This window comes from Molothrus ater, chromosome 18 (genome assembly GCF_012460135.2).
Source record: "Molothrus ater isolate BHLD 08-10-18 breed brown headed cowbird chromosome 18, BPBGC_Mater_1.1, whole genome shotgun sequence".
Lineage (NCBI taxonomy): Eukaryota > Metazoa > Chordata > Aves > Passeriformes > Icteridae > Molothrus > Molothrus ater.
In genome coordinates, this window is record NC_050495.2 from 1,063,473 (window position 1) to 1,082,797 (window position 19,325).

Consider the following 19,325-nt stretch of genomic DNA (forward strand, 5'->3'; position numbering starts at 1 on the left):
ACACAGGCCTCTGTCACAGACATATTTTATGAAAAAATCCTTTTGACGGGATTTTTTCTCCTGAGAAGCTGAGAGGCCTCAGAAACAAAATGCAAACAATAATTATCTGCTGCTGTGGAATGCAAAAGGGGCATCTTTGATTGGTCCATGTGAGTTGTTTCTACTTGATGACCAATCACAGGTCCAGTATGTTGGGACTCTGGTCAGTCACAAGATTTTATTATCATTCCATTCCTTTCTTTGCTAGCCTTCTGAGGAAATCCTTTCTTCTATTCTTTTAGTATACTTTTAACATATCATTTTCTTTTAATATAATATATATCATAAAATAATAAATCAGCCTCCTGAAACATGGAGTCAAGATTCTCATCTCTTCCCTCGTCCTGGGACCCCTGTGAACACCAGCACAAATCAGCCCAGTCTGCTGCAGCCCATCCATCTCCCAGCTGGAGGAAATGGGACTCTGCACTGTTTGAAAACAAACCAAGCCTCGACTGATGGGGCACAAAACTGGCCACATTCGTCACCAAAGGTTCCACTGTTACTCTCCCTGCAAATGTTTTGCACAAGGACGTAGAAAATAATTGATATGAGATGTCTTTATTACCCAAGTGCCCATTAGCAAGGTACAATTTTACAAGCTCTGTAAGGAAAGTCATTCCTGTGGTACAAAAGCCAAAAGAGGCAAATCACAGAAATTACCAGAGGCACTTGACAGAACACTTATTTCCCTCATGTAACACATGCACAGGTGCCATGAGGAGCTGTCAAATTAAGGCATAAGGATCTTAGCAGGAGTACGGAGCTACTGCAGGATCTTGGAAATGGCTGGAGCACAAGATTCATCTGAGAGAAAAAACCTCACAGAACAATTGCCATTTTGCTGGAGAAAGGTTTGTTTTAAGCAAAACACACTTTATCCTTGAGATAATTAAAAAGTCCACCAAATTTCTGTGTCAAGAAGAGGAGGACGGGGATTCTGGCATGATGTCTGCAATAAAAATACAAATGGCCTGGATTTAATTGGTCTGTCTTTGTGCTCTGCAGGTAGCACTGTCAGAAGTCATCATCAGAAGCAAACACAAAGCCAGAGGTCAGCTCTCTGCCATGTGAAATCCCATCCAGATGACACAGATATTTACTTCCCATCTCAATAGCTTTCTTTGCAGGCCATTTCTTTAATTTTTCATTTGTTCTGTGCCTTGTCTGCGTAGCCAGCAGACGGCCAGGCAGATTGCCAGAGTGCAACTTCCCACAGAAGTGAAGTTCTCTCCTTCCCACACTTCAACCACAAATGGCTCTAATAACTTCACACTTGGGTACATCAGAATAACTGGGCTGGAAAACCAGCACTGGGGAAAAACACTGCCACCCTGTTAATGTCCACTCATAATACAAATCTACAACTTAATATGCTTTTCAATTGGCTGCAATTTGTTATGCTATGGTTATAAACAAAGAGAATTGCTACCCTTCCAGTTGAATTTAAAGCTTTTCAATGAGAACAGCAAGGGGCATTTAGCTGGGCAGAAGGTTGGGCCATACTGAATATTTGATTTCCAAAGCACTATCAGCAAGTACTTGAGGGACTGAAAGAAGAAAAATAAGTTGTGGCACAACAGGAAAGAAGGCAAAGTTCTTGGTGATTCAAATTTACTTCAAAGTGCTGAAACGGAGCCAGGGTAGCTCAGAAGCTGGGAAGGGTGAACTGCATAAGGAAATTAAAACATCTGATCCTTCATTAGAGAAACAACCCTGAAATGAGTGAACAAACACAAAGCTGCAGGGCACAGCTCGAATTTCTATCACAGAAATCTATAGCAGAGCAACCCCGGCCAGAGGAAAGCAAAGGGGTTTTTTAATGGGTATGTGCAGAGAGAAAGGGATTCACCTCCTCAGGCAGTTCAGCATCCTGCTGCCTCCCCTCTCCCCAAAACAAAGGTCAGCCTCATGTGCCATGGGGAAGGCACACTGACTTTGCAGCAGCCCGTGCCAGGGAAAACACCAGCATCACTTCCAGCACATCACCACTGCCTGCCTGTGTGCCCTCCTCTGGAGGGCAGGCTGAGAAAATAAATTCCTGCAGGATTTTGCTCAGGTGGGGCTGGGAATGATGGCACCTGTGCCCCTGCCCAGCTGGGAACAGGCCCAGCTCCACAGCCCTACCACGGGACTCACCTCGCTGAACCCTCCGTGCATTTGGACACCAACTTCAAAGCAACTTTTATTCTTTATGCCACTGCTCTACAAATCTGCATTCCTGGTTTTATGAAGCAGAGACAGAGAAAAATGGGATGGCAGTCAGCTGAAATTTGCAGGCACACTTTGTGATTTACTGTAGGTAACAGAGGCGTGCACTGGCTTAGCCATTATTTTCCACCAGCATTGACATTTTTTATTTCCAGGAGAACGTTTCTTTATAGGAGGAACCAATTTTTTTCACAAAACAACATTGTCATGCCCATACTATGGACAACATTAATTAAAAGGGAAAGAAAACAAATGAGAGAAAGAGGGAGAGAGTTAAAAATCCTGCCAAAATATGTTGTATCAGACCAAATATTCCATTTGGCAAGAGATCATTTCCTCTCATTCACATCATTAAAGGAAAGCCAAAGGCAGGGCAAGGAAGTGAATTTCCCAAATGATTATAAATTCTGAGAAGCTAAAAAGAAAAGAAGAGAGAAAAAGGAAATGATTTAGTGCCATGTCCTTCAAGGAGCTGTTTCTGCAAATCCTGTGTACCACATCAATAAATCCCCTCCAAATCTCTGACAAGGTCCTCCAGTTACTCTCAGAAGATGAAGATGGATTGGAGCCTTCTCACCTGCCAAGCTGCTGCCCCTCGTCTCCTGCCCTCAACACTGAGGTGACAAATGCTTGTGCTCTTTAATTACCAAGCACAAACAAAGGGTGGGAGGGATTCTCTTGCTTTCCAGCCTGTATTTCCCTCACTTTTCCTCTCTGACACACACAGAGTGACCACAGGGACACATCAGTGCCAGTGCTCCCCCCAGAGCAGGAGGATCTCAGTGCTGACTGTGCTGTGGGGTCAGAGGATGCTCATCAGGCCATGCTAATGACAGCAAAATCCAGCCCAGAGATGATGAAACTGCTTCCCACAGCCACTGCTGATTACCACCAGGCTTTCCTTAAGCACATAAAACACTTCATCAAGACATCTTTTGTCCACCCTTTCCCTTGTGCCTTTGCTGCTCTCTTCCCCCATCACAGGTGTATTTTCAGCTCTTGATCTGTGGCAGTTCCACCACCATTCCTGGCCTTGAATTACACTGTGGCTTATCAGTCCAAAGATACCATTTGATAAATCTTCTTGGATAAACTGGTTGCATTTTAGAGAATTCTGCTGCTTAGAAACACAGATCAGGATATTTGATTTTATTCCGTGCTCAGAATAAAGTGGCCTTTTAATGGTCTCCATTCACTACAGCACAAATACAAAGTATTTGTGAATAAGCCCTCAATTGCTGGGGTCAGCTGCAAGGGTCCTGGAGTGAGGCAGGACATCAGAGGGAAGAAATGGTTGGCTCTGCAGAAAACAAATACATCCCTCCCTCAATAAAGGCAAAGGAATATTGTTCTCAGCAGCTTCTGCTAGACCAGCTCTGATTGCTCTGTCTGGGGACTTCAGTGCTGGAATGGATTTCCCTGGCAATTTTATCACATGAAATATCAAAGTGTTACATGTGCATTTATTTTTAAGCCTGTGTCTTGTGTAGTAAAAATTGGGCTTGATCGTTATGATGTGGAAATGAAAGCAGCCAAGACTCAGATCTTAATTCAAACCATGCCTGCCCCCACTGTGGGTTCCTCTCCCTCCTTTTTGTCCAATCTGCTCATGTGACATTCCTTTCCAGTGGGAATTTGCTCGAAGGGAAGAATTCAGATTCTTATCCAACAATGTGTCCCTTCTCCCTTTCCCATGCTGCTGAATTCCTCTGTCATTCCTGTGAGCCACTCCATTGCTCTGTCAGCTTAAAGTAGACATAAACACAATTTGGGTGTAACTTCCACTGCCAGGATGGGGCAATGAACCCATACCACAACAATACTGCTACTAATATCTGTTATAAGATATAAACACAATTTGGGTGTAACTTCCACTGCCAGGATGGGGCAATGACCCACACCACAACAATACTGCTAATATCTGTTATGAACTGTGAGGGGTCAGAGAATTCTCATGAAGGCCAGGAGCTGAACCAGACCATGCAGAAGGCAGGGCCAGGACAATGATGCCAGCCTGTTCTGCTGCCCAGGGGTGCTGGGCACCCTCCCCTCCCAGAGAGTGAGAGCAGAGCCAGGGCTGGAGCAGGCACTGCACCTGGGGAACACCAGACCTTGGCTCTGAGAAAGCACCAACACTGCTCTTTATCCCTGGGAAAGTGTCTGCAGCTCCCCAGCAGCACTGAGAGACACTTCAATGCACAGAACTGTTTATTAAAGGCCTTTTTCTTCTTTCTTCACTGACCCATTTCAGTTCATCAGCCCCCATGTACCCTACAGTGACAAAAAAGCTGGGTATGGCTGTGAGTTCCCCTGCAGAGCCAGATGAGCTTTGAGAGTCCTTGAAGCTCACTTAGATCAGAAAACATTTAAACACTGTAGGTTTCCTTTTGTTTACATTTTGGATAAGCCTTTAGGATGACAATGCGGATTTAACAACCATCAGCAAACCAAATGGAGCAGCCTTCCTACCTGAGCAGATGGCCTCCAGAAATAGATTACTCACAGCTAGAGTTTCCAAATTTCCAGAAGACACTTCATCTTTGATATTCAGAAGTTGGTCAACCTGTGTCTATTTTTAGGCACCTAAATCACTGATCCACTTTTCAGTGCCAATGAGCTCCCCATTGATTAAAAAAAAATACATGGGCTCAGCATCCCTCAAGGTCACCTTGTCACAGCAGGTAATTAGTTGCTCAGCTATAGATAAAGGTATCTAACTTAAAGCATCCAAGGTGAAAAAAAAAGGCTTATCCTCTTTAGAGTGCTTTGTATTTATGGAGAAACTGCCAACTTTTCAGGACTTGTGCTTTGGCTGCTTTGTGCTGTGTGTGCAGACAAGGTGTGGTCATTAGAACTGAGGTAATCCACTCCTTATGGTCACTGAAAGAAAGCCACAGCAAAAGTTCTGCATTTTGTTTTCCAGTTGCATCAGTAAGGTTGCATGAGTTATTTGGGCCTTTTTATAAATTTGCTTGAGAGGAAAAGACACACTTAAATAATGAAGTCCTCACAATGTTCAAGTACAGGCTTAGTCCTGGGCTGTCTCCTTGGAAAAAACCCTCTTTCAAAAGGGCTTGATTTTCAGAAAACACTCAGCATTTGCCTTCAGAATGCCTCCTGACTTCCAGCTCAGTCAGGATCTCAGCTGATGCACTCCAAATCATGAGTCACTTCTTGCAAAATTTAGCCACAAACATTCCCACATTTGCATTCATTTTTCTAAGGCAAAGTGACTTAAATGTTACATCCTTCATTCAAGCTGCAATGAAAGGAAAAGATGTCTGTGACTCTATAGGTCACTCCTACAGCATTTCCTTCCACTTATTTCCCAGTGTGAAATCTCTTCCTGTCTTGCTTTTGGTGATGGAGATGCCCTGCTCAGGACCAGGGCCTGACTTCTGCATCAGAAATGTGCCACCCTCAGCAACCTGAGACAGTCCTGCAGAGCAGCAGCAGCTTAAACCACACATTTCACCAAAATTACTTCAGAACTCAGATGCTGGGAGAAATGATTTAAACCCAAACAATGTTCACATGTTTTGACTGTTCTGTATGACTTCCTAACGTGCCAGCTGCAGTGACATGCAGTGACATGTCACACCACATTGCCACGCCATAGACACAGGAGTGGCACGGGGGGCACCCCTGGCACCATCTCCTTAACCTGATGCTGACAAATGTCTCTGCACACTCAGGACAGACCATCCATAAACCTGAGAGGCTGACAGTGGCACTGGGCAGCCTCTCCAGATCCACAGGCCCTTCTCTCTGCAATCAGAGCCACAATTCTTCCAGGGCTGCTGCAGGACTGGTGCTGCTCTGTCCCACAGGACAGGATGGGTCAGGAGGGCTCCAGTTTTTGTTTTCACAGTCTTTGTCTGAAGACAGTATGCCAGATGTGGTTTCTAAGCCCTGAAGAAGGGTATAAATGGGTTAATTACATAAGATTCTTATGTTTACAGGATGCAACAAATGGAACAGATGGGCACTGTGTCCTTCTAGTTTGGACATTTCCCTGTCACTAAGTTATAAAACAAACTTGATTATTTTTATGTTCCAGAAAATTAGGTAGCAATAATCATGAAAATGGGCCATAAAACTTGACTTGAGATCTCTCCCTATCTATGTGAGAGGAAAAATGGAGTAGCTGTGGACAGATTTAATTGCATGGTCCCCAGTCCCAGCCCTCAGATCAACTGACCAAAGCAGCACGTTCCAGTGCTGGCCCTTGGGTTTATCCCGGGCCAAAGTGACTGCTTGCCTTGATCTGGTGGTGTTCTCCAGTCTGCTTTTCCACAGAGGTTGTGACCTGAGACAAGCTATTTGAAAGACCCCCTTTGGAGAGATGGGAATTTGCTGGCTTGAATAAGATCAGCACATGAACTGGATGATGAATTCCCCAAAATCCACATGAAAAACAAAAGGAGAGATGAGCCTGGCAGTGTGTCGTGGCTCCAGGAGGGAAAAGAAATGGATGTGGCCATCTTCTGCCTTTTACAGCTCTTGAAGATATTAAATTGTGACACACAGAGCTCTGTGCTCTCCAGAATGGGAAATCAAGCAGAGCAGGATCACTGTCCAAAGACTGCCTGTGCAGTGAAAACAACACAGGTTCATTAGGTACAGAAGGTATTGAAACTGTAAACAGCATAAACTTCAGTGCACTTAGAACTTCACTGCAGACTGAAGTCCCTATTGAAGGGAAGAAAAGGCAAGGCAGTGCCAGAGTATCTGTAGGGAAAAGCAATTAACATGGACATGGATTACACCTGAAATCTAAATTCTAAACTGGCCATGAATTCTCATCTGTACTTTACACTGATGAAGTCCTGCCCCATCCCAGAGGGCAAACCCAGTGAATTCAGAGGGCACATTACCTGCTTGGGAGTGTGGAGCAGCTCCTGGGCAACGGCTGTGGCCACAATGGCCCTGCTGGTGGCTGCACTGGGCTGCAGGAAGAGAGAAAGCCCAGACACCAGCTGCACCCCAAGGTCTGTGATGGTCACTTTGTCATCCAGCACAGTCACTGTCTTCTCTGCCAGGATGGAGTCAGACAGAGGAGACAAAACCTTCGGAGAAACACAGAAGAATCAATTTAGGAAAAAGCTGATCAATTGATAAAACCTCTCTTAAGGTCATCGTCCCTTCCTGTCTCCAAAGCTTTAGCACAGAAATGAAGAGCACAGGAAAGGCAGTCTGATTTCATTAGCAGGGTCAGAAAACCTGACTGGAGAGGTTATGGCTCAGAACCATCCAAGACTGGGAGCTGTCCTGTCCCAGTTGTGTTATTTGCATTATTTCACCACGAGAGTGGATTTAAAATTCTCTTCTGTTACTCTGTCTTCCCACGTGGATGAGCTCATTAAACCTCCCAACTGCTCCAAAGGGAGGTTACCAGCCTAGGATTTGTCCTTCATTTCTTGGCCTGGAAATTCTGTTCCTCCAGCTTTTTTTGTTTCTGATGGAACATCAAGTCAGTGAAACATCCTTCCCTTAGCTGAAACTAAGGTCCCTGCTGCTCTCTTCAGGAACTACAGAGAGGCAGCTCATGCACATGCTGTCCTCCCCACCTTCCTCACACCCCCACACATCAGCTCTGTCACCCTTTGTGCACTGGTTTGGTCAGGATTCCCACGTGTAGCCCCAGAGATGTCTGAGCTGGGGCATGGCAGGAGGGGCACACAGCCCAGGGCTGTACCTGCATGGTGGTCATCCCCACTTCCCGGCCGACCAGGATCCTGCCCTCCTGCAGCCTGGCAATGTGCGGGTCCTCCAGCTTCATGAAGTCCCTGACCAGGTCAGTGATGTCAAAGTGCCAGTCCGAGCCCAGCAGGTAGCTCAGCTGTCCCCAGGGCCCCGAGTCCTCAGCCACGAACTGGGTGAGCACCCTGACCATGGCGTGCTGGTACTGCAGGGTGCAGCCCCTGCCCCTGCGCTCGTCCTCGTCCTCGTCATCGCTGTCCCGCGTGGGCCTGGGGGCAGGAGAGAGCACAGCATGGAGAAACGGTCTCAAAACGGTCTCAAAACATCACTGAAAATTAACACTGGAGTGCTAGTGGAGAGTGCCCCTCAAACAGAGCCTGGATTTCTGGATTTCTGCGCTATGGATGTCCACCTCTCGTGATGAAGGACCACACTACAGCCCTGTGCCACCTTTTCACCCGTGCTGCCACCTCCCAACACCACCTCTGCCAGGCACCTTACCAGAGTCCCCCACTGTGTTTTGCTGCCCAAGACACACACACATGCACAGAAGCAGGAGTCCCACAGCTTTACCAGCTTTATCGTATCTGCAGATGCCCAGTGCAAAGCTGTACCAGTACTGCTGCTCCTCAGGGGAAGAGGCAGCATTTTGGGAGCATTCCTTTTACAAACCACCCAAAAATGCAGCGACTCCAACGCACCTTTTGTTGGAAACCACAGGGACTCGCCAGCCTTTGATCTGGCTGAGCTCAGTGTCGGAAATGTCGATCTGGAGGGGCAGGCGTGGCACCCACACCGTCATCTGCAGGGGGGCACTCAGGTACTGGTAGGTGAAGTTCACCAGAGCGTTCACCTTGCCTTTCATCTCCTTGCCGTTGACAAAAACGTAGTCACACCTGTCAGAAACCTGAGAGGGGGAGGAGAAAAGGTGATCACTGTGGCAGAAGGTGGAGAAAAGGTGATCACTGTGTCAGAAGGTGGAGAAAAGGTGATCACTGTGGCAGAAGGTGGAGAAAAGGTGATCACTGTGGCAGAAGGTGGAGAAAAGGTGATCACTGTGGCAAAAGGTGGAGAAAAGGTCATCACTGTGGCAAAACGAGCTCCAAGTGTCACCCGGGCGGCTCAACCCCGAACAAACAGCAGAGGCTCCCCTCTCTTCATGCATGTTCATGATGGCCTGGTACAGTGGGAGCAGCTGAACACAAACCCCTCCCTGGCTCAGGACACAACGTGCTGGAGATGCCTAAGGGCTGCGTGCTGTTCATGAAGCCTGCAGCTGATTTTCTGCAGTGCAGCGAGCTCCAAACTGATGGCAGGGCTGGGGAATCCTTAATGAGCAAAGCTCCTCCCAGCTTGGTCAAGAGGAACCCAGCAAAGCCAGACTGGGCTCCACAGGGGCAAGCAGCCAGTCAAAGCTCTGCCCTGAACACGACCTCCATCAGGGGTGATGCTGCTTTCAGCACTGGCTCTGCAGTAGATTTCACCCACTGAAGAGTAACAGAAGTCATTTCCTCTGCAATAAACATTATCTGTTTGTAAATGTTTACATTTTGATTAAACCTGTAAAGTATTTCTAAACACTACAGTAGATTTATCATTAATATGTAAATGCTGTCCTGGAATATAAGCAAGCATTATCATAGCCATGTAAGAGTTATATCAGTAATCACTTCTTTAATCAGTGTTGTAATTTACAGACCATTGAGTTTTCTCATTTATTATGTTACTGAGTACTAGTGATAAAATCACTCCTGGATATATAAATCATTAAGAGAGATGCAGATAGTATGAAGTGACTCCATGTGATAAAGTCATTGTCATTTCTATTCCTAAAGGTGTCATAAATGTCTGGGGAAATCCAGTGGCACATTAATCATACATTAAGTGGTGAGCAGTGGGAGCTGTTACATTACTAAATGAGCTGGTATGTCTGCAGAAATTAACAGCAAAGCCAGCAGATCCCAGCTCCTGCTCTTGCTCCCATCCTGTCAGAATTCTATTTCATCACCCCTAATGAGCGCTGGTAATGGTGGAAATGCATCTCCCACCTGAACATGTATTTATATTATCATCTGCTCCCTTCCACCCATTCCCAACCCCATTTTATTCAAATGAGGACTATCAGCTGGCAGCGCTGGTGTCCCCACACTAACCCAGCAGATGGATGTCCTCTGTGGCCACAGATGCAGGAGCTGAACTGCTCCCACTCTGACACACCACATTTGTATCCTCTCCTGGGTTTAGGCACTGCTCGTATTCTGGTAAAATATTTGATGATTAGATTGCAAAAAGAAACTTCAGAGAACACAATACAAACATTTCTGTGCCTGGCTGCCTCAGAGGGTCATGCTCCAAGAGCTCTGTTGACTGAAGCACTACCACTGCTGCAATACCTGAGCCATCCCTCCCTTCAGGCTCCTCCCTCAGACCACCTGAGGCCACTTTAAAAGGCTGAAGGGGGCAGAAGCACCTTCATTTCAGCACCATGAATGCCATGGCCTATTTTTCCATCCATTAGCTTGAATGGCAATACAGGAACAGGTTTAGTTCACACCAGGCTGTTTCAGAATGTCTGTTTGATCCAATCTAAAAGCACTAAGGTGGAAATAACGTCCCAGACAACTCAGACAACTTGGATCTGCAGTTATTCAGGGCAGGCTTGGCTACACTGCTTGGCTCTGTTCTCCTGGATGGAAACACAGGGCTGGTGGGGACAGCCAAAGGCAACGGCACATGGAGCCATGGAGGAAGGATAGAAAGCAGATTTTTTTTAAAAAATTGTGCCACATTAGAACTCAATTTATTTTTTAATTAAAAGGGTACATTTGTTGAAGAGTATTTGATAGACAGAAGTGCTTTTCTGTTTTCCTCCAGGCTTTTGCCAGCATTCTGGAAGGACAGGGAGCAGCGCAGGGACAACCTCTCAGCTCTGCCCACTCCAGGCCAAGAAAGTTTCTACCAGTGGCTGGAGACTCTGTGAGCACTGATGTGTCTCTCATCTGCTGTAGTATTTATGCTTTTACTATGAAAACATCCTCCCTCTGAAAGTGCTTTTTATCTCTGCCATCAGAAGAAGTGAGCAATGATGAAGGGAAAGCCTGCTCAGCCACCACCTTTAAGTGATTGGGTTTTTTCTTTCCTGCTTAGCAGATCAGCAAGAAGTTTTGCATTTTAAAGAGTTCTCTGATGCTATTTCAGCAGTTTCTTTCATTATTAAGCTGCATTCAGCTACTTTTCCCTTTTTTCTATTTTCCTAACTTCTTTCTCCAGATTAAAACTGAAATAAAGAAGCAGACAGCAAAGCCAGGGCTAAGCACAATTCCCTGGAGGCTTCCTCTTTGTCTTTTCCCTGGCATTGTATTTTTGTGCCCCCTTGTAACAAAGGCCATTGCCTTTCCAGATGACTTGGACAGATTCTCTCTGCAACAAATCACATTTTATTGAGCTGCCAGAGAAAACTGCTGCCTGGAAATGAAGAGAGTCCCTCCTGGGTGGTACCTGTGGCACTCTGATCTGGGGAGGGAACGTCCCTCACCCCTGGCAAGCACAGATGGGCTGCAGTGAATGTAAAGGACATTTCTGGAACTGTTGCCAGGCCAGTGCAGAACCCCTGGGTCTCCCTGCACTTCCCCATTTCAGATTAAGCTTTGATCCCACCCTGACTCTGTACTGCAGACTGCAAGGAGGGAGCAGGAGCTGCTGGAGGATGTGACAAGGACAAACAGCCAGCCAGGGGCTGCTGGCACCTCTGGAGAACTCTGGGTTTGCCAGGTTAAATCCCACTACAGACTCCTGAGAAATCTCCCTTCAGTTACAGGCAGTTTTGGAAAGACAAATTTCATGTCAAACACCAGCTAGGGCTGCCTTTCAAGGGATGGAGAACTCAAGGTTTGTGCCTGTGGCACACAGGAGTGGAAGAATGGCAACTGTAAAACCTAAAAACAAATGAGTGGTTGCCTCTGTGAGTCTGCTCTAATCCAAGCTGGTTTATTCTCCCAGTGCTTTTCCCCTCTGGAGATACCAGCCCAGTTCAGAAGGACAGAAAGAGAAGTTTTCAATGCAGCAATCCTGTCAGGTTTATGGAGACTGATCAACTGGGAGGCATCAGTCCATTTTCCAGGTATCTGTGTGGTTTTAGGACTGAGCAGAAATGGGGAGATGAGGTTACAGTGGATGTCCTGCTTGTATTCATCAGGTTCAGAATCTTGCATTTTTGTCTGTAAACCCATTTACCCATTTCTTTTATACCAATGTAAATGTTGCTAACATATTCAAAGGTTACATAAATGTTTAAATATTTATGACAGCACTTCTGTGAGCAGAGAGCTTTTTCCAGTGCCTCTTAAAGGAATCTCAATTTCAGTGAAAAAAAAATAAATTACAGGATAATCAGCAAAGAATAGTGGTGTTCAGCACTTTTCATCCCTGTGTTCAGCTCAGTGCCATCACTCTGGCACACCAGGAAGGCACCTGGAGCTCATCAGGTCAGGCTCTGGGAGCAGCCACTCATTGCACTAAGGAGCACCAGAATCACTGATTCACCACAGACCAGCACATCATTTACAGGAAATATTAGGCTGTGATAATTCCACACACTCTTTTGGATATTCATGCCCTTGCTATAGAATTTCTCCCAAGATTTCTTTTTAACAAGGTGCTCTGTAGAAAGGGAATCATCCTCTATTAAATTCTCCAGGTTTTGAAAGAGACACTCTGTGTGGCTGTCCAGCCTTGATCCCAATTAAGCACCATGGTTTCACACAAAGGAAATCCTCTGCTACAGGAACATTAGGCTTCCTAAGAAGGATTTCAATGCCTGGCTGCATAATCCTGAATAATCAGTAACCTAGTGGAAAACTGAAGCTGTCTCAAGGCCCTCAACACTCATTTTTTCAAATTAGACTGTTTAAGTCTGCTAAAAGTTAAAGCATCAGACCTGAGCTCTTCCATGCTATTATTTACAGCTTTGTGGCAACGTCAGAGCAGCCTTGAGAATGGAAACCTCCATCCCAGGAGCTGCTCAGGGGCTCAGGAGGGGCAGCCAGAGCTGCTCCAGCAGCACAGAGGCAAACACAGCCCTGCAGGCTGGCAAACCTGAGCACTGCAAAGGCTTGGTCTGCTCACATCAGTGCAGGAACAACCCCAAGAGCCCTTTCCACCAGTGATCCCCCCCAAAATGACTCAGTTTGGTGGGATAGCTGAGGAACAATTCCCACTGTGGCACAGGGAGCAGGGCAGCACTGCCTGCATGAGCTGGTTTCAGCTGCACCCCTCAGAATGAGCAGCCTGCAGCTCTCAGAGGCACCCAGGGCTGGGTGCTGGTGGGGCTGGGTGCTGCTGAGAGCTCCACATCACAGACTGGAGCCAGTCCTCAGGACAGGCAACACAGGTCCATGAGTAACACAGATCCATCAGTAACACAGATCAGTAACACAGACCCATCAGTAACACAGGTCCATGAGTAACACAGATCCATCAGTAACACAGATCAGTAACACAGACCCATCCCAGAGTGGAGCCAGTCCTCAGGACAGGTAACACAGGTCCATCAGTAACACAGACCCATCAGTAACACAGATCAGTAACACAGACCCATCAGTAACACAGGTCCATGAGTAACACAGATCCATCAGTAACACAGATCAGTAACACAGACCCATCAGTAACACAGGTCCATGAGTAACACAGATCCATCAGTAACACAGATCAGTAACACAGACCCATCCCAGAGTGGAGCCAGTCCTCAGGACAGGTAACACAGGTCCATCAGTAACACAGACCCATCAGTAACACAGATCAGTAACACAGACCCATCAGTAACAAAGACCCATCCCACAGTGGATCCAGATCCATCAGTAACACAGATCCATTGGTAACACAGATCAGTAACACAGACCCATCAGTAACACAGGTCCATCAGTAACACAGACCCATCAGTAACACAGATCAGTAACACAGAGGATCACGGAGTGAATCTGGTCCTCAGGACAGATAACACAGATCCATCAGTAACACAGATCAGTAACACAGACCCATCCCAGAGTGGATCCAGTCCTCAGGACAGATAACACAGACCCATCAGTAACACAGATCAGTAACACAGACCCATCCCAGAGTGGATCCAGTCCTCAGGCAAGGCTCCCAGCAATGCCAGCCCAGCCCAGCTGGGAGCCCCAGCCCTGCAGAGCAGAGCTGGGTAACACCAGGGCCATGCTCTGGGTGCAATCTGGGCTCTCTCTGCTGAGCAGGGGCTGCACTTTCAGTATCAGCAGCCAGATTAGCAAAACTAAGCAGAAAGCCCCCAAAGCAAGAGAGCTTTTCTTAGGGCAAAGGCTGCACATTATCTAATCTCATTACAGAGATTTCAGAGGCAGCCTTGCAGAGCAGCAGCAGTACATTTAACTAACTGAATATCATTCACCACGACAGAACTGAGAGAGTGAAAGGGGCACAGAATGCCAGCTGGGACTGGAGGGCATCTATTTGCTCCCAAATGACCAGCTTCTGAGGCTGGACTGTGCTGTGCTGAGCCACAGGAGCTCTCTGCAGCTCGCATTATCACAGAACCCAAAATCTGCCTTGCTCTGTGCACTCTCCAGGCAAGCAATTTCTGGAAATGGGGACAAACAGAGAGCTTGGCTCCTGCTCACTGGGGATGTGGCAGCCCATATTTGCAGCATGGCCCCAGATTTCCTGCTTGGCAAGGCAAGATCCCAGGGTGGAATCGCTTTTAATTCCATCTCACAGTTTGGGCAGTGGTTGTGCATTTCCATCACAGTGTTTGTAACTCCTTAACTCAGTGTGTATGTACAATGCACAGATTCACAGTGAGTAAACTACAACCAGGGGCAGAAAAGCAAAGCAGAATCAAACCATCCTCTCTTCTGACTGCATTCATCAGGTCTGGAGCAAACTGACCATGCTCCCATCACACCTGGCACAACACTGGTGCTGCTTCTCAGATTTCTTTTCCCAGTCTTGGTGTTGGAGCTTTGGAGGTGACTCTGAAGCACTTCCTGTGGAACTTGAGGTGCTGTTGCTGTGATTTTTCACCTGGGCTGCACTGGCTCTCCATCCCCAGGGCAAGCAGAGAGCTGGGTGATGGCACAGGGGAGGGAAGTCTGCAAGGATACAGTTTAGAAGTTTCTTCAGCTGCCCTTGAAACTTCTGCCTATGATGTGATGGCAAGGTATTGACAACTTCCATTGTGAATGTATCCCAGTCCATGCCCATTGTGAGTTGCAGTTTCCACAGAGGCTGGTGCTGCCCATTCCTGACAGAACAGCTCCTGTGGGAGCCCCAGCCACTGCTGCCCTGGTTGTCTGCTGGCATCTGACACAAGGCTGTGGTAAAGCTTCATTTCTGTAAAGCTCCTCTCAAGTTCTGCTGCTCTGCTGAATATATTGATCCCAGAAATGACAGCACTATGGCAAGTATGGAGGGGGGCAAGGAGGTGGAGTTTCCATTTGTTATCCTGTTCAGAATATAACATAGCACATTTGCCAGAAGAAAAACCTTCAAAGTCACAGGGCTTCAGAGCAGCAAAACAATGGCATTTCCATGCTGTGACTTTCTCCCCTGCTTTTAAGGTATTCAGTTTGACACAAGTGACTCTGTGTTCACACAGCATCAGAAGGGATGAAGGAGCCAGCAGAGAGCCAGGGAGCTGCCTTGGACTCCCAGAGATGGAGGAGCTGCCTTGCACTCACAGAGATGCAGCTGCCTTGGACTCACAAAGATGGAGCTGCCTTGGACTCCCAGAGATGGAGCTGCCTTGGACTCCCAGAGATGGAGGAGCTGCCTTGGACTCCCAGAGATGGAGGAGCTGCCTTGGACTCACAAAGATGGAGGAGCTGCCTTGGACTCACAAAGATGGAGCTGCTGCCTCTAGACTCACAAAGATGGAGCTGCCTTGGACTCCCAGAGATGGAGGAGCTGCCTTGGACTCACAAAGATGGAGCTGCTGCCTCTAGACTCACAAAGATGGAGCTGCCTTGGACTCCCAGAGATGGAGCTGCCTTGGACTCCCAGAGATGGAGGAGCTGCCTTGGACTCCCAGAGATGCAGCTGCTGCTGTCCCAGGGCTTTCAGGTTATTTTTGGGAGTGTCAGTGGGAACTGCACTGGCAGCTCCTCAGCTACTGAACACAGACTCAAACCTTCAGGGTAGGGGATTGTCGTGTTCCTCACAGCAGCACCACACCTGTTCTGCAGGAGCCTGAGCAGGGTTTGCTCCTGAGCAAAGAGCACAGAACAGCAGCAAAAGCAGCAAAACCCACCTGAGCTGCAGCAGATGGCAAGGAGCCCCTGCATGCAACTGCAATTGTCATTAATGCATCCAGACAGATGGATCCTATTGGTAAATTCCAGCTTGGCAAAATAAAATTTGGCTTTTGCTTCCTTTTTAGTGCCATAATAAATTTTGTGTTCACTTTTAAAAGGTTGGACCACTGTGTGAAGGTCTAGAGCACTCAAAGGCATTTAAAGTTCGTGAAATCAGCTGTAAATTTGGAAATAAAGACTGGGAACTATGAGACAATAAAAGAAGTAAAAGGAGTAGCAGTCAGCACATTCAAACTGTGCACTGAACTGCCCTGGGACCATGAGGATCACGGGGAAACTCTTACCTGCTATTTGCAGAGAGATCTTAAACTCAAATTTCCACAGGGTTCTGTTACTGAGAACAATGTAATTCAGCCCAACTGAAGTAAAAATTAATATAAATAAGCTTTGAGCTGATGGCCAATTGCTGGGCAGGAGCATTACCTATAAGCTCTTTACATGAACCATACAAAGGAGATTTATTTGCTAACTAAATATTACAGGCCAAGTGCAGACAGGCACTGAGCATCTTCAGCTTCTGGTCTCACTGTCAGGTTTGGCTGAACCCAAATTACCAGAAATTCCACACAATTCAAAGCACACAGTAATATCTGCCTGAACCTCGAGATGATAATATGAGAAATATTGAATAGCTCTCATCAATAACTCCTTTTTCTTTTCCTGAGTTTGTGCTTTAAGGTAATCTACAGGCTTTACATGAGCTGTAAACTCATGCACACAGCCCTTGCACCATGGGCTCTGCCCAAAAGACAAAATTTATGAAGACTGGATTTTATTTTTCAGCAGAAAGGTTACTCCCAACAAGGTCTCTACACCAGGTTTTCACAGAGGAAGGAATTTCTAAAGAATTGAACATAAAAGCTTGATGGAGAATTTCAAAATGAATTAAGGATGAAAGGCCTCTGTGCTCATTTGAAGCTTTCTGAGTGCTTTTTAAAATCTGAACCAATTGAAGATGTCAATTTGCCTTGAACCCCAAACCACTTCCCTACGTAAAGAAAGAAATTTTGTGGAAACAAGAACATTCTAGATGAAAAAAAAAAATGAAAAAGCCTTTTTTCCTCTATGATGAGATGAGCAAACCTTTTTGTTCCAAGCACTTAATTGAGCTGTGTTTTTCAGCCAGCTGTATGTTTTACAGCAGTGAGCACTTGTGCCACAGCCACATCCCTCCAGAGGTTCTGCATATACTCCAAACACACAGGAGACACCTTCTCCCACCATCTGAGCAATTTCCAACCAGCCCTGAAGAGAGAGAAATTACACCTGAAAATGTCCCTGGCTGGTACCAATAAATGCTGTGTTAACCTCCAGTCATTTGTTCCACTTCAGCTTCTGAGTGCCCCAGGCAGGGGAGGCTCCTGAAGCCACTCAAAGTGTTCTGATGGTGCACACATCATTGGAAGGAACCCTTTTAGGGCAGGTAAATTATTTCTGCAGGAAGTAGGAGAAGAGCACAGCAAGGCCCCAAGTGCTAATCAAAGGACAGGCTGCTTCAGGAAAACAAGTTCTTCCCAAACAAGTGGCTAGAGAACTGCAGCAGCCCAGGCTGTGGTTATTCCCAGGCTGTTTTCCTTTTTCCTGTGAAATGTGAAAGCCCAGGAGTCACTGGGTGGCAGGAACTTACTTTGATGACGTCCTCCCCGGAGGATTTGCACTCCACAGACTCCGAGATGTCTGTCACAGCACTGTTCTCCTCGATGGACACCACCTTGATGGGCACTGCCACCGTCCTGCCCGTCAGGATGGCCGTGTTCAGGATCTCTGTGTCCTGCACGAAACAAAGCACAGCACAGCCCACATCAGCTCTGGGTGGTCAAAGTGTCCCAGCTCATCCCCAGAGAGGGGCAGCCTGGTGAAAGGCAATGGAACCCCAGCACTGCCCACATCAGCTCTGGGTGGTCAAAGTGTCCCAGCTCATCCCCAGAGAGGGGCAGCCTGGTGAAAGGCAATGGAACCCCAGCACAGCCCACATCAATCAGCAAAAGGGGCTGAAAATCTCAGCTCATGCCCAGAGAGCACAGCACTGCTCACATCAGCTCTGGGTGCCTGACGTGCCTCAGCTCACCCCCAGAGAAGTGCAGCCTGGTAAAAGGCAGTGAAATCCCAGCCCTGTTTGATCTGCTGGATGAACACCCAGTGCTGCACTCTGTTCAACAGCACCTTTCTCTAAACTCAGGTCAGGCACAGCCCACAGGTATCTTCTGCTTTTCAGACATGAGGGGTTATTCCCAATATTGACCTTCCAACATGTGATTTCAGAGTTTTTACTAACGTAGACTTGACTGGCAATCACTTCTCAATCCTGCTCTTCATTTATCACTTTCTAATACAAGGGCTTTTACTTCATGAGTGATATCAGCTGCAGGAGAAAGAGGGAAATGCTGTCCAGGAGTGGCACCAAAAGGGGACAGCCTGCTTCCTTCGGGTAGGGATAAAAGAGCCTCCAAAGCAGAAATGAATCCAAGCCCATTGCGGAGACGGGGCCTCTCCGTGAACTTTGTGTCTGGAACTGTTTCAAGATTATTTAATTTCCTCTGATATGGCCAATGAAGCAATGTAAGGAATCCAGAAGGAGTTAGTGATGCTGTTAACTGCAGGGGAAATAACAAGGAAATTTGAAGTCTGAGCTGGGGCTGTGCCATATAAAAGCCTTTCAATGCACCACCGGCCAGGCTAACACTTGGAACTCCTGAACTATGTCAGCATCAATGTATTCCCAAGATTCCCATGCAGGAAAAACTTCAAAGTTTTCTCCAACTGTTCAGCTTTCAATATAAAGTGAATAAAATATTCAGCAAATTCCTCAGCACTGAAGTCATGAGGACTGCAGCCACTGATGTCAACAGCAAAACGGGGCACTGACACTGTTGATACTGTTTTCAATTCAAGCTTAGTGAGTCTGAAATTTAGGTCAGATTTCCTTTTCATCTGGCAACTTGTTATTTCTCAGGTTCTCCTGCAGCTCTCTTAAGAAATCCCATCAAACTTAAAAGGAAATGCTAAAGAGGAATGTTGGCTGTTCTAGAA

General features: G+C 46.7%; 1 protein-coding gene across 1 annotated transcript in view; it reads right to left on the reverse strand.

The window, feature by feature from the left end:
* The window catches only part of TMEM132C (transmembrane protein 132C), a 171,425-nt gene that overhangs the window by 3,186 nt on the left and 148,914 nt on the right, over positions 1-19,325 (reverse strand). The window contains 4 exon segments of the mRNA XM_036393463.1: positions 7,128-7,319; positions 7,949-8,222; positions 8,655-8,860; positions 17,923-18,066. Coding sequence (XP_036249356.1) covers positions 7,128-7,319; positions 7,949-8,222; positions 8,655-8,860; positions 17,923-18,066 — 816 coding nt within the window.